This window comes from Strix uralensis, chromosome 13 (assembly GCF_047716275.1).
Source record: "Strix uralensis isolate ZFMK-TIS-50842 chromosome 13, bStrUra1, whole genome shotgun sequence".
NCBI lineage: Eukaryota > Metazoa > Chordata > Aves > Strigiformes > Strigidae > Strix > Strix uralensis.
The window spans coordinates 2472873-2486616 of NC_133984.1; the positions used below are offsets into that span (position 1 = coordinate 2472873).

Consider the following 13744-nt stretch of genomic DNA (forward strand, 5'->3'; position numbering starts at 1 on the left):
GTAGTGCTCGCTGCCTGCTTGTCAAACAGCACGTAAGGTTTGTCAGACTACCTCAAACAACAACAAATATCTACATTATGACCAGCGGTATTGCCTCCTTTCACCAGGTTTCACTGCAAAATCCAAGTCCACAGTTGTATGTGTGTCTTGTCCAGTAACTGATGAGCTATTCAGGCATCTCACCACTGCAAGTTGTTGCCAGCCTCCCTTTAAATCCCTGTCCCTAGTTAAAAATACCATCATGCCACCTCAGAACCATCACTATCTTTAGACTCATGAATCTGTTCGCCACATCACGTCTTCTAAGGCCTGTAATTGTTATGATTAATAATGATAATCAAACTCCCGCAGCCGATTTTGCCTGCCTGGCAATTCTATGAATCTTTCCTAACCAGCAGCAGAATGGGCAAACACGCCCTGCTTGCGCCCCGAGCCCTGCCGACCTGCCAGCCGAGGAGCTCCTTGAAGGTAATTTCTCCACGTAGTCCAACTAAACCTGAAGGCAGGTACACCCAACTGCCTGGGCACTTGAAAGTTTTCTCCCTTCGAAAGCTCTGCTTTTCAGACAACCATAAACAAAGCTTGTGAGCTGACGTGGATATAGCTTTTGGTTCAGCATCTAGACATCAGGACCAAGAGATGAGGAGGATTTGGCAGGAGGCAGGCAATCTATTTAGTTGTGGAACTCGTTCAATACCCCATTGCTCAGAAAAGTTCTGAATTTGAGTGAGGAGGTTTGTCTGAAAAGTTCTTAAGCAATTTTCTGTATTTATTTGAAACAGGAATCTGATTATAACAATAGTTATAGAATTAAGAACAACTCTCACCCTGGCACTAAAAGAGGAAGAAATAAACAAAACCAAACACTCGATTGTATGTTTCTGTAGAACAACCTCCATATTAAAATGGAGAAACATGACTTGACATACAGAATGACCTCAATTAGCGTATGATGGGCTGATTATACCTTGGTCTGTGGATAAGCCCTTTGCTAAGAAGAAAATATCAACCATATTCATATGGCTGCTGTTATTTAAATAACAATACTTGAAACGCTCAGTGACTAGAGGTCAATGCCAAAGAGAAATGCTTTAATGGCACCAAGATTTGGAGAAGGAGCTCACCTTCCTTGCACAACCAGATTTGCTATTTTAAGCCCTTTCAGAGAAACCACTGGGGGCAGGAGGAATATGCAAGTATAAACCATCTCATTCCAATATGCATTTTCTCCCTGAAGCAGTACAGGCCCATTGGTATTCCTCATCCACTTCAAGCAACATTCAGTCAGACCCTAAAAACGATTGCAGCATGTGTCCAAAGCACGCTGCTGAGCCTCTCAGTGGTCTCTTACTATTCAAAAGCAGGCTAAATTCAGTAAATAACGTTTATGTGTAAAAGCGTCAGGATGGTATCTGAACTACTGTTGGATCCTCTTCAACTTGGGACATTCAGAATTTCCCTAGTTTTATTAAGTTACCCTATTTTTTTTCAGGTACTGGTACGTACATCTTGTAGAAAAAAATCCCAGGAGGCAAAAATGCCAACTGAACGTGTGCAACTCAGCCCAGCTGCGCTGTGATACTGCTCTGATCGTATTCATGGCAAAAGCCCACAGAAAGATGTCCAGGACACAGAGAAAAAATCCTGGCAGCATGGAAAACACCCACACCTCAGCACATTCCCACCAGGCAGGGGATCCCAGATACTTTTTCTCTGCAGGAGAGACTAGAGTATGCCTGAATGCCACCCACCCCATCGAGGCTGCGCTGGATTAAGGGAATATACTGCGAAGGACAAGGCTCCAAAACACTCTCACCTTTACTGCTGAGGAAGATCTAGCTCGGTTAACCCTGACGCTTTTATAGAGCAGCTCGACAGAATGAAAGGTGGTGCAGCAGGAATAAAAATCCCCAGTGCTTTAGGCCTCGAAAATTAAATCCACATTAAACATCATCTGGTAGCCAGTACCCTGGGGTACCGATCCTGGGACACACATTTCATACAAGCCACTATGTGTTGAGATGCTGAGCTCGGTTTTGGGTATGAGATAAAATATGCGAGCTCTTGGAATTTCACATTTCTAGGCTGCGAAACGATTTAATGCCAAAGATAAGGTTTCTGCATTGCAGACATTTTTCTTCTTATTAAATATATTATATATTTGATCATCAATGTGAAGAGACTTTATATAAAAGGAGGCTTTAAGAGGAAAATTTGAAGTGTCCTTGAAAAAGTTGCATAGAATAGCTGTAGCAAAATGAGGCCAGGTAAAACTACTGCTAAAGCCCCACTGAACTCCTGTCTAGGCCAGCTGTCATCTCCTGCAGTAACAAAGCTTGCATTATGGAAAGCACTTCTGCACACATACGTGTTGTCATGCGAGGGAGAAGGCGAGTCCAAGAAAACATTTTGTGAGTAATACATGTTTAAAGAAGAAAAGTATACACAGGTTGTGGAAGTATGCACCTTAACCAGGACTAGGAACGTTCCTACATCAACAGAAACCTGGTTTATGCTAGGAAGGGTTTGGTGAGAATGTGGTAGTCACTAAGTTTCTGCAGTATTTCTAAGAGGGAAAAAACCCCGCTCTAAATCGTAATTAATAGGCACATGAAACTAGAGGGTACCCTTCAGAGTTACAACAATGTCTACAGCGCTTAAGGCGTACCGGAGAACACCAAGCATCCCACCTTTGCTCGAGGAAGCGACAGGAGTTGCCCGTTTCCTGGGCACTGCCCTGCTCCCGCGGCGGGTGCGGAGGCTGGGCCGGTCAGGGCGGTGCCGAGGGGGCCCAAGGCCTCGTCACGCTGCGGCCCAACCGCTTCCCAGCTGCGCGGGGTCCCTCAGCCCTGCGCTACCGCAGCTCTCCCGGCCTTCGGCGGCCTTCCAGCACTACATCTGCGGCACAAGCGACAAACCACAATCAGCTTTTGAGGAGTCTTTTTTATTAAGATAAATCCAGCAAAATTCCTAACAGTGGGTACATACAACCAACCTGCCCTTTTAAAAGAAATGTTTGTATTTCATTTAAAAACATGATTACACTTTTTATTTATTTATTTTTTCAAAACTGACAAAATAAAATTACATTTGGGAAACAACAGATTTCCAGCTCTTAGGTTTTTCATGAAAATAGCTCACCTTCTTTATAAAAGCAACCCACAGAACCACTGGAATGTTTAACACGGTTATTTGTTTTGAGACCTCCCCACTTTAAGAAACCATACAACACATACAAGGGAAAAATTAAAATCTGAAGTCTGTAAGCATGACTTACACAAAAAGGGACACACTGACAGAAGTCAAAAGCTACCACCACTTATTCTTTCCATGTACCATACAAACTATTACAATCACAAAATTTAAAAACAATGATTTTTTTTTTTGTTTTGTTTTGTTTGTTAGGGATTTAATTCCCAAGTAACCGAGATGAAGATGTTCCATAATTAAATTCATGCTAAAAAAACCTGCATTTATAAAATAGTTGATAAAAATATTCCTCTCTGTTAACAATACAGCATGGAGGTACGGATACCAAATGATGGAGATATAGGGCAGGGTTAACATTACTCGGACTTGGCTTCCTTATCATCAGATGCTTCAGCAGCTGGTGCCTATAAAAGTGTTTGGGAAGAATAGAAATATTATTCGTAATGCTAATCGGATTCCATTCTAACAAGCATCAAAGAGAGACTAGTTCGTTAGCACACACATGGACAACATTTTGTGTAGATAGACAAGAATGCACAGCTACTACAGGAAATATCAACACGACGTGTCGGCTGAGAACTCTAAAAATTAAAACACAGATGAGTATTAAATAATTATCAAGCTGATTTTGGAATGTAAAGTGCCTCCAAAGAGGCAGAGGTTTAGAACGTGCTTTCAATTAGGATCAATGCCAGGGAAAGTTCAAGTCCTCATCTCCGTAAATCATGGGGAAGTGTGAGAATTACACATAAAGCCATGATACTTGTCTATCGTCCAATCTTTGGGGAAATTGTTTCTCACCTGGTTTCTGTAAAAATATCTGCTATTACTTTTTATATCAACACACCAAAATTGCAAAGCTCCTACCAAAGATCCTGCGAAGTACATTAGCCCCATATTAATTTTTAGCAAAGAAGCTCCTGAATTAAGTTTTAAAAATGGAAGAATAAACAACCCATTAACTGGATAATGATACTCAACACGTGAAGAGAGATCACTGTCAATCAAACGCAAGAGAGAACACAACAGGCTGGTCTGTGCCTACAGGGGCAAAGGGAGCCCGTGGCAAACGTTGCGCTTCTACTATCAGTAAGAAATCTGCTAGGAAAAGGCCATCGGGAGCTGGCTGAAGCTGGCGGCTAGTCCTAGCAAATGGCAGCTCTTAGGGAAGTGGCTGATGCAGTAAGAACCTGTAAGAAAGAGGCTTGCAGATCAAGAGACAAGACCACGTTTATTTTGCAGATCTCTGGTTGAATTGTTCTGAGGCGAAGAATTGTTTTTAAAGAATTGTGTAAAACTGAAAACCAGATTTCTGGCCCAGTCCCAACCCGTGCTGAGCAGAAGAGGCAATCCAGCAGTCCAGAGAGGATATGCAAAGTCAGCTCAGGGTTGGATAGCCATCTTACTGAGCCCTATTGTTCCCCAAATATTCTGCATTGCTCTTGTGCCGACCCCGCCAGGGACCCTACGACAGCACAGACCACCTGCGGAAGGGCTCTATCGCACAGCGGGAGCGGGTCTGAAGGAGAATGCCATGCTTTCAGGCTCTCCCTGGGAGCTGCCCCGTGCAGATACTGCTGCTGGTCGGCAGTGAAACACACCACCTTCTGACAAGGAGGCCAATCCTTAGCTCCTGCAGAGGTAAAACCAACACATCTCTGTTTATTCCCGTGTTTACTGTAGCTAAAGTACCTCATTAGTTTTGGTATCTCCGTTTTCAGAGTGGTTTTCTTCTTTAGCATCCTCTTGTTTAGTTTCATCTTTGCCTTTGGCTCCTTTCTTCCCTTTTGTTGCTGCTTTTTTGTCCTCCTTTTTATCATTTGCCGCCTTTTCTTTCTGTTAAGAAAACAGACCGTGATATGGTAAAGGCCGATTTCCACCTCGTCCATCTGCACAGGCACATTCTCCACTCTAAAACCATCGACACAACCTGCTCCTACACCCTGAACTTCCTATTGACAAAGATGAGATGGAAGTTTCCACGGAGAAATGCTTTTCCTCTATTCTGTCCTGAATGTGCTACTGGGAAATGCATGATATAAAAGCAGCCATGGCCGGGGTTAAAAGAATTCCTATTTTAAATAGGCATTCAATTAAATTAGCTAAAAAATGTTGGAGTTGAACTGGCCTGTATTTCTGCTGTGCCGCTGAAAGGCATACCACAGAACAAAAAGAACATGTACAACTAGTGGAAATACCAGAATACTTCAGATGTGCTATTAATGCCTATTTAGAAAACTGTAACAAAGCTGTAGTCAAGGGACTTTCCCCCTTCCCTGCCAGAAATATTCCTTACTATAATAAACCATTTGTGTGACAGACAAGTTGGGGGCTCAACAGCATCACTTCAATAACAACAAGAACTTTGAATTTATTATTTAAGTGCAGTTTCTTATATGTGGATCAGGCTACATCAAAACAAAACTTGAGGCTACAACTCCTGTAGCAAGTTTTCTATATGGCAAGGTCAGATCCCGACCCCAATACCGTAACAAGCACGACTCTCATTAGTTTCAGTTCTGAGGACCTGCCTCTTGCTGCCAGTAAGTAACTGCACTAAGCAAACTACCTTAGTTCCTCGCTTGATTAACCTAGTTCCAACAAAGGAACCATAAATATCTGCAGAATTACTACTCACAGGGAAGTGAAGATAAACAGATAATTGCTGAAAATATCTATCCACTCAGAAGATGGGAGTTGTCACGGTGACTAGAAGGTACAAAAAGTATACTTTCTTATTTCAACACCTCACTTATTAGCGTACAAAATTAATTCACATTGAAAATGAGCTGCTTGGTAGGGGTAAACTCAGACACAGAGTACGAGGAGCAAAGGCACCTGATTCTTCAGTGATGCTGATGATTACAAACTCACCAAAATTAACACCAACTCCTACAATAATGCAGAAAATTTCAGATGGGAGGTTAGTAGCACTCACATGGGTGAGGGTCTCTTTCCTCTCTAACCTCCCAGTCCCCGGTCTGACCTTGCTGAGGGATTCCAGCCCATGTGGGAAATTCTACTACAACACAGTGGTAGGAGCCCCCTTCTCCCGGGCTGTGCCCACCCTCAGCAAGCCTCTCCTCCTCTCTGGGGACCCACTTCTCAGCGATGGGCAGTGGCTCTTTCCAAGAGACAGAAGAGAGTCACCAGAGGAGCAAGAAGAGTATACCTCCACTCCCTTTTTCCCCTCCGCTGGCTGAACAGTCCTCCAACTTTCAAGAGAGGCAGAAAAAAGAGAGATATCACAGTAATATCAGCACCCAAGTATTCCAGTACTGTCTGGCAGTAAGATTTAGAATTGCAGTGCTGCTGTGGTACTGGTTTGCTCTCACGGACCTCATCAGCCCTTTGAAGCACAGCCCAGTAGTGCACTGTGACAGGTTCCTCCAGCAGCACCAGCGTGCGCCAAACCCACGAGCACGGGCATGTTAAGTCACTCTCTCTTCTAAAGTCAGCCGTAAAGGATTTTTAAAGACTTGGGGTTGTTTGAAGAAGGGTATCTTTTCCTGTCCCATTAAAAAAAGACAACAAAGTATTAACAGAGCTAAAAGTGGAATTCTCTGTAGCCCACTCTTTGCTGGCCAAGCCCCTCTTAAGAAAGCATTTGAGAAGGATCCACAGAAACTGGTTTCCACGGCTGGACTGACTGGGGAGAAAGTGCCTGGCAGCACACAGCCGTGAGTGAGGATCCCCGGATCTCTGCTCTGTTCTGCAAGACCTGTGGCTTCTGGGGACAAGCTGACGGCTCTTCTGTAAGGGATCAAGGCCCCTTCCACAACCCAGTGAGTCCAGGAAAAGAAGTACCCAAGGAGACAATGTTATCTTTCCATTTCCAAGCTTCTTCCCTCCTCTTGGTTAGTTCTGAGCTAATACCATTGTATTAATTTTCCTATACAGATGTCAACATCAATTCAGAGTAAGGTCACGTGTTTTACAAAGTGATAAAACTTTTTTCCCAGGTCTATGTTTTTCAAGATGGCTAAGTTTAAAAGGTGAAATCTATTCTGATGCACAGAAAAACATTCAAAGAACCCAAAAGTTGTGAAGTTAAGCATTTGGGGGGGAACAAAAATGAAAGATGCCTGCACAAGTCTTATTACATCCCGCTTCACACAGATACTGATCCGGTATTAGGAGCTCTAGAGAGCCAAAAATGCAGCTCAAGTATCCCGGGTACAAAGCAGCACCTTAGAAGGGAGAGGATCAATGCTGTCCCAGTCCAACTGGGGGGCAACACGCAGGGCAATGACCGAGGCACCACTCCCAGAACTGAGCTGTACGCAGTCCCAGAAGGAGGCTGCGCCAGTAAGCCAGTAAGGGACCAAACCTAAGTTTTGACAGTCCTCAGCCTAGTTTCACAACTTCTAATGCAGCTTTTGTGTATAAACCCTGAGATGTCTCCATAAAAATGAAAAAGCAAACTTGCAAAAAAAAAAAAACGAACAATGTGCATCATTTGCTACTGCACTGACCTCTGCACGGGTCACCAGCAGAGGCTGAAGCCAGGACTTCTAGATGCCCAAGCCAGCTCCCTGTCACTGGGGCTGAAGAGCAGCCACCAGCAGTAGGCTCTCCTCTTCCTGGGGACCAGCCACTAGACGCAATCCAGTGTGTGCCAGCCGCTTGCGCCACAGGAATGCGGAGCAGCAGGGTCCTTGGGTTCCCCTGCCGCTCCGGAATGGGATCTCGAAATCCGGCCGCACCACCAAGATGCAGATGTGAAAAACTCGCTCTGCCCACCACCGCCATTACAGAGCTGAGACGTGGGGTCCCCGAAACGACAAGCGGGGTTCTCCTCCTTGTCCATTTCTCATGACAGCTCTGCTGCTCCGTGTAGCAGGACTTGAGAGGTAGAACAGTTCTCAACATCTGGAAGTCTGCTGTGCCGTAGGCAGTCACGAGGCCTTTTAAATGTACAGAAAAGAGCTCCTGGTTCCCAGCCCGTCATCCCCTTCTGCAACTAAAGCGTCTCTCGCACCTGCGCTTTGCCCCTACGACCATCCAAAACCACAACGGAAAATGTACGATGGGAACAGGTTAAAAAGAATACAAAAGTTTTGTTGTCTTTCCCCCCCGCCCCAGCTGCAAAATCCTAATACAATCTGAATATTTACAGATAGATCTATAAAAAGCACTGCAACTGTGATCCACTGGGGGATTTTGTGACAGGAAGGGGGTATCAAAAAATACCTCATGGATTGCAGAAGTGTCCCCTTTTAAATTTCAAACTGTTGCAAAGCAAAAAGGAGGTTTAATTAGTTTCTTTTTTAACTATACTGTCAGATATGCCAATATTTTTGCCATTTCAAAAAATATCCAGCTTAAGGAAACCAGTATGTAGAACTTTATCTTCAGTGACTAGAATTTGACAAACTGATAACTAACCGAAAAGGGTGCCTTTGAATGAAACCATAAGAAATGGTAATTAAAAGCATGATTTTCAATGCCTTCTCTAATTGAGTCTCTGATCTCTATTCAAAGCATGGTTTTCCCAACAAGGCATTGTAAGAAGCTTCAGAACAGCCTTGCAAGGCAAGCAGTAAAGCTTCACCACAACTGATTTAAAATCTGTTGAGTTTGCCGCGTTCCTTCACTAGGAGTTGGATAAAACTATCTTTACCTCTTTCACATTCTTTTAACTCCCATCATTCAATCTTAAATCTTTAAAGAAAATGATGAAAACCAAAAATGGTTAGTTGTGGATGTTCCCGCCCCCCTAAACACCTTCAAGAAAGAAAAGTGCAACTTCAGTTGAAGAGATCTCAAAGACTTACCTTAGGTGCTGCCTTTTTGGGCTTTGGCTCCGGTTTAGGTGGAGCAGGTTTCTGTACAAAACATACATAAGAAACAGAGTCAGATGAATGTTATAAATGTTTTAGCAATATGTTGGTAACTTTGAAAACTATTCAAACAAAAAATAGTTTAGAGATGTCTGCTTCATTCCATACTATAAAGGAGAAAAGGTCAGAGACAGATCAGTATGTTTTGTCCAAATCCACGTTTCCTCACGGCGGTTACGGCACAGATGCTGACAGTAGTAGTAAGTGGATCGTTACAGTGTCTGGGTGTTGCTGTCTGCTGTGAAGGCAAGTGTGTGTCAAAAATGAAAGGTATTAACATTTGGACATAACTCTATGTATGAACATACATCTTGGTGTTCACTAAAATTAAGTACTTTCTTTTTTAAATAGCAACTGTTATCCACTTGGCATTTCCAAGATGGCTTTAAAAAGGGCTGGGTGTGCTAAGCGTCTGTAGAAAAGGATGCCAAGAGCCTGTTTAAGGCTGTGACTTTGGGCTGAACCTTACCGCATGACACAGATTTACACCCTCTAGGTCTCAGTTTACCCAACAGTTGGGCCCTCAAAATCAATGGGCAAATTACAAGTATGAGGAGAGAGCAGGTAGTTTGCAGAGCTATAAGCAGGATTCTGTACAGAGAAGACCTACAGAGAACAAATCCATCTTGGAACCAGTATTCCTTGACTCTGGATACTCATGCATCCAGATGGGATGTGAGCTAACACAGGTGTTGCATCTCATGTGAAATGTCTACAAGTAAGTCTGTCATGTGTTGATACTCCGGGACTGAAAACATTGCAATAAATATTGCAATACTCTAACCACGCCTTTCAGAATACCAATGGAAAAAACCAAATAGTTTCTCTATAACTATCCCCTAGAACTTAGCATCCCACGTGACGTCATATTAAGAGAGTAAATAAAGATACTTACAGCGGATAGTCTAGCTGACCTTCTCTTTGGCTGCGTAAAGAAAGACGTGTCAATAAAATTCAGAGAGCACATAAAGCAGCGCTTTCTCACAACTGCAACCCAGAATAACATGGCACGTCCATGAAACCCCATACAAATCCTAGGATTTATGAAATTACGGGCATTATGGCAATGACTTCCGATAGCTCTCACTCTATGCCGCTGCCCTTCTACCCCACTGAGGTGGTGATAAAGTTTCTTTACTTCCAGGAGCTGTGCCATGAAGGCTGTGTCACCGAGCTGTTCGCAAGGCTGAAGGGGACACGTTCCCACTGGAACCGGTGGCCTCTGGCCTCAGCCCGGCGGAGCTGCTGGCAGCAGCCGGGCCGCCCTGCGCCCACCTCAGGCGACAGGCCAACGGATGGGCCTGGGCACCCCAAACTCGAGCCTGCACCCACCCCCGGGAGCCGCAGACCCTCAGGCCTCGTAATTTATGTGGAGCACCACACAAATTCTTGGAGGAGTGGGGACCCGCACCGAAGAAGCAGCTCCTACCTCCTCCTTTGCCTCGCCTTCAGCTGGAGCCTGCAAGGAAAGCGAGAGACTGAGGTGAGAAGGCGGCAGCTCGGCCCTGAGGGGAGCTCTGAGGTGGGAGGGGGGACGACGAACCCCCACACCCCCCGCCGGGGTGACCCCCCCCCCCCCTTCGGGAGCCAGGAGCGTGTGAGGGGGATAAAGAGGCCCCCCTCTCCGCAACCCACCCTCACGGCCTACAACTCCCACAATGCCTCGGGGGCCACCGAGGCGACGTCATCACGCCGAGGCGTCCCCGCGTTTAAAAAGTTCCCGCCAAATTACCTGCCACAACAAGGTCGTCGCCGGTCCCGCGCCAAGGACAATGTCGGCCACTCGGCCCCGCCGCGATCGCGCCCGCCCGCGGGGTTTCAGCCCGGCCCCGCCGCCCCCGGCTCCCGGGGCCGGGGGCGGCGGGGCCGGGCCGAAGCCCCTGCGGGCGGGTGATGGTCCCCGTGTGTGTGGGGGGGGCGGCCCCGGTGCCCGCTGTGGGGGGGTGAGGGGCGGGGGGGTGTCGGGGCGTTGTGGCCCACTGAGCCAAAGTTACTAATTATGGTGGTGAATCCCTTCCCCGTTTTTCCTTCAAGGACAGTTTCAAATTCTGCGCCGCCTAATGGCTCCAAATTACCATTGCACAACCATCTGGTATGACAAGAAGTGGGAGAGGAGAAAAAAAAAAAAAAAAAAAAAAAAAAAAAAAGGAGAACAAAGGCAAACGCAGGAGAAAGAGGCACCGTTTAAACCCAAATCCTCCCGGGGAATGGCCCCGATCCGCACTAAAATGCTCCGGGAGGGCTGGGGCCGTTCGGCCCCGGGGTTTTGGGCGCTGGGCGAGCGGCAGAGCCCTCCGTGCCTGGCGCTGCCTGCCTGTGTTCTCCATAGGGGCAGCAGCAGCACTATGGCTGTTTGTAATCCAGCATGGAGACACTGCTCAGCCTTCTCCTTGCAAACAAAACAGCCCAAAGTGAACTCACAGGCTCCCCTGCCCGCGCCGAGCAGCCCCCCAACACACGCCCTAGCCCTCTCCCTCCGGTCCCAGCTCCACTTTAGGACATCCACAAAAAATTAAAAATGCGAAAACTCCACATAACACACACACGCGCGCGCGCAAGAATCTACGGATAATTTTGCAAACGCCGCTTTAATCTCTCCCCTTCGTTCCCCATCTGTCTCCCCTATTTTTTTTTTTGTACTTACCTTTCTTTTGGGCATAGTTGCACCTTAATAGTTGATTGCAAAATATATAGATATAGATATATATAAAAAATAAATGTAACCACCAAAAAACTGTTTCAACCGTTCTGCAAAATTGCAAAAAAAAAAAAAAAAAAAAAAAAGAAAGATGTATAAGGGACCAAGAGTTAATTGCAGCAGAAACTGAACAAAAAAAAATCCCCCCCTCTTTATTGCAAACAGTAAAATACACCAACACGCAACCAAACTGCATGAATGGGGAGCGCGAGATGGGCCCAGCCGCCGAGTGACGGCCGCGGCGGCCAATGGGAGCGCGGGCAGCGGCCCGGGAGGCGGGGCGGAGGCAGGGAGGCGGGGCGGCGGCCGTAGCGCGAGAGACGCTCGCAGGCGGAGGGACGGCGGCGCTACGCTGTCTGCGCAGCGGGGCCGCCTAAAGCGCGCGGTGAATACGGCGCCGCCGCCGCTGTGGCGGGGAGGGCGCCGCCGGCAGCCCGAGCGGCGGCGGGCGGGCGGGCCGGGAGGCGATGCGGGGCCGGGGCAGCCCCCGGGGCCGCCGCCTCCTCTTCCTCCGAGCGCCTCCGCGCACGCCGCGTCCCTGCCCCGGCGGCCGCAGATTTCGCCCCCCCCCCGCCCCCGCCTCCTCCTCCTCCTTCCCCGCGTTCCCCCCAGAGGCCGGGAAAGAAACTTCCCCGAAAGTTACCACAGGCCGCAGGACGACAACATGGCCGCCTCGGCGGCGGCGGCGCCGGCCCTCCCGCCGCGCCCGGGCTGCGGGGGGCCGCCATGCCGCGGGGCGCTGCGGCCTGGCAGCCGAGGGCGGGCGGCGGCGGAGGCCGGGGCGGCGCGGGCGGGGGGAGCTGGGCCGGCCGGCGGCGGCCGCCACGTCCCGCCTTTGCGGTACCTGTTGGAAAGGGCCGTCAGACCCCCCCCTCCCCACCCCTCGGGTTACCTCAGCCGGCGGAGCGGGCTGCGGCCTTTGTCCGCCCCGGCCCCGCGGGGTGAAAATGTTGTGGCCGTGGGGTGTAACTGCCTCAGGGGCTGGGCGACAGCTGGGCAGGGGGTTTTCGGGACCAGTTGGGGCTCTTAAGTTGCCTTTTGGTCTGTTGCATCTCGGCTGAAGCGTGCGAGATCTTTGCTGGAGCTGGGCCTGTGAGTTTGAGGTAGGCCGTAAGGTGAAGGCTCACCTTCCGCACGGATTAAGGAAAATTTGCCCTTGTTTCCATCATAGCTAACTGCAATTTCTGTCAGGGTTTCAGCCAGCTGTTTTGTGTATTTCTTTGCGGACAGCACAAGGCATGTATTATTACCACCTTTAGGACCAAAGTGCTTTGCAACGAAGACTTAAAAAGCAGGAGCTGCTGCTCTGAGGTGTGACTGTTCCTGCCAAAAGCTCTTTCTAAAAATCTACAATTAAGGAGATTTCTCTAGTCCTCCCAGATAACCACTTTCAGCACTCAGCTGTCCTTAAAACCACAAAGTTTTCCCCAGCATCTAAACTGTTTGTGAATTTAAGTTTCTTTGCTTGGTGTCTAGCAGATAAAAAAAACCAATAAGCATCAATTCACAGTAGCATTTTAGATACCATATCATTTCACATAATACTATCATAGTCTCCCTTAAACTTAATTTTTCTAGACTAAACAAATTCTGGTAGGTCTCATGACCTTGTAGGCCATATTTTCTAAATCTTTTGTCATTCCTAGGCTGCTCCAGACTCTTTTCAGCTTTGCATTCTTCCTTACATCTATATCCAATAATCAGGTTAATGAGGTAACCTATCTCAGTGTGGCATTTGCCGACTTTGCAATAGCATCACCATGTTGGTTCAGATTCTTTTTCTGATCCCCTGTAATCCCAGGATCCCTTTCAGTGCCGCTCTCTGAACAGCTGTTCCCCCTATTCTTGACAAATTCATGGTGATTTTTTGATTTGTCACTTTTTTACATTGCCTCAAAGTGCTTATATGTCAGTAGTTTATTATCTTCCTGGACTTTAGAGTTAAGCTGAGCAGTTTTCCATCCATAATCCACCTTTCTCCTCCTTCCTCCAG

General features: G+C 47.2%; 1 protein-coding gene across 1 annotated transcript; it reads right to left on the reverse strand.

Moving 5' to 3' along the window:
• Nucleotides 1-2928: 2928 nt before the first annotated feature.
• Nucleotides 2929-12242, reverse strand: HMGN5 (high mobility group nucleosome binding domain 5). The gene is made up of 6 exons (XM_074882773.1): nucleotides 11698-12242; nucleotides 10483-10512; nucleotides 9949-9978; nucleotides 8988-9038; nucleotides 4903-5046; nucleotides 2929-3614 (listed from the first exon to the last, which is right to left on the reverse strand). The coding sequence occupies exons 1-6, from the start codon at nucleotides 11710-11712 to the stop codon at nucleotides 3567-3569; spliced, it is 318 nt and encodes a 105-aa protein (XP_074738874.1). The 5' UTR covers nucleotides 11713-12242; the 3' UTR covers nucleotides 2929-3566.
• Nucleotides 12243-13744: the final 1502 nt, after the last annotated feature.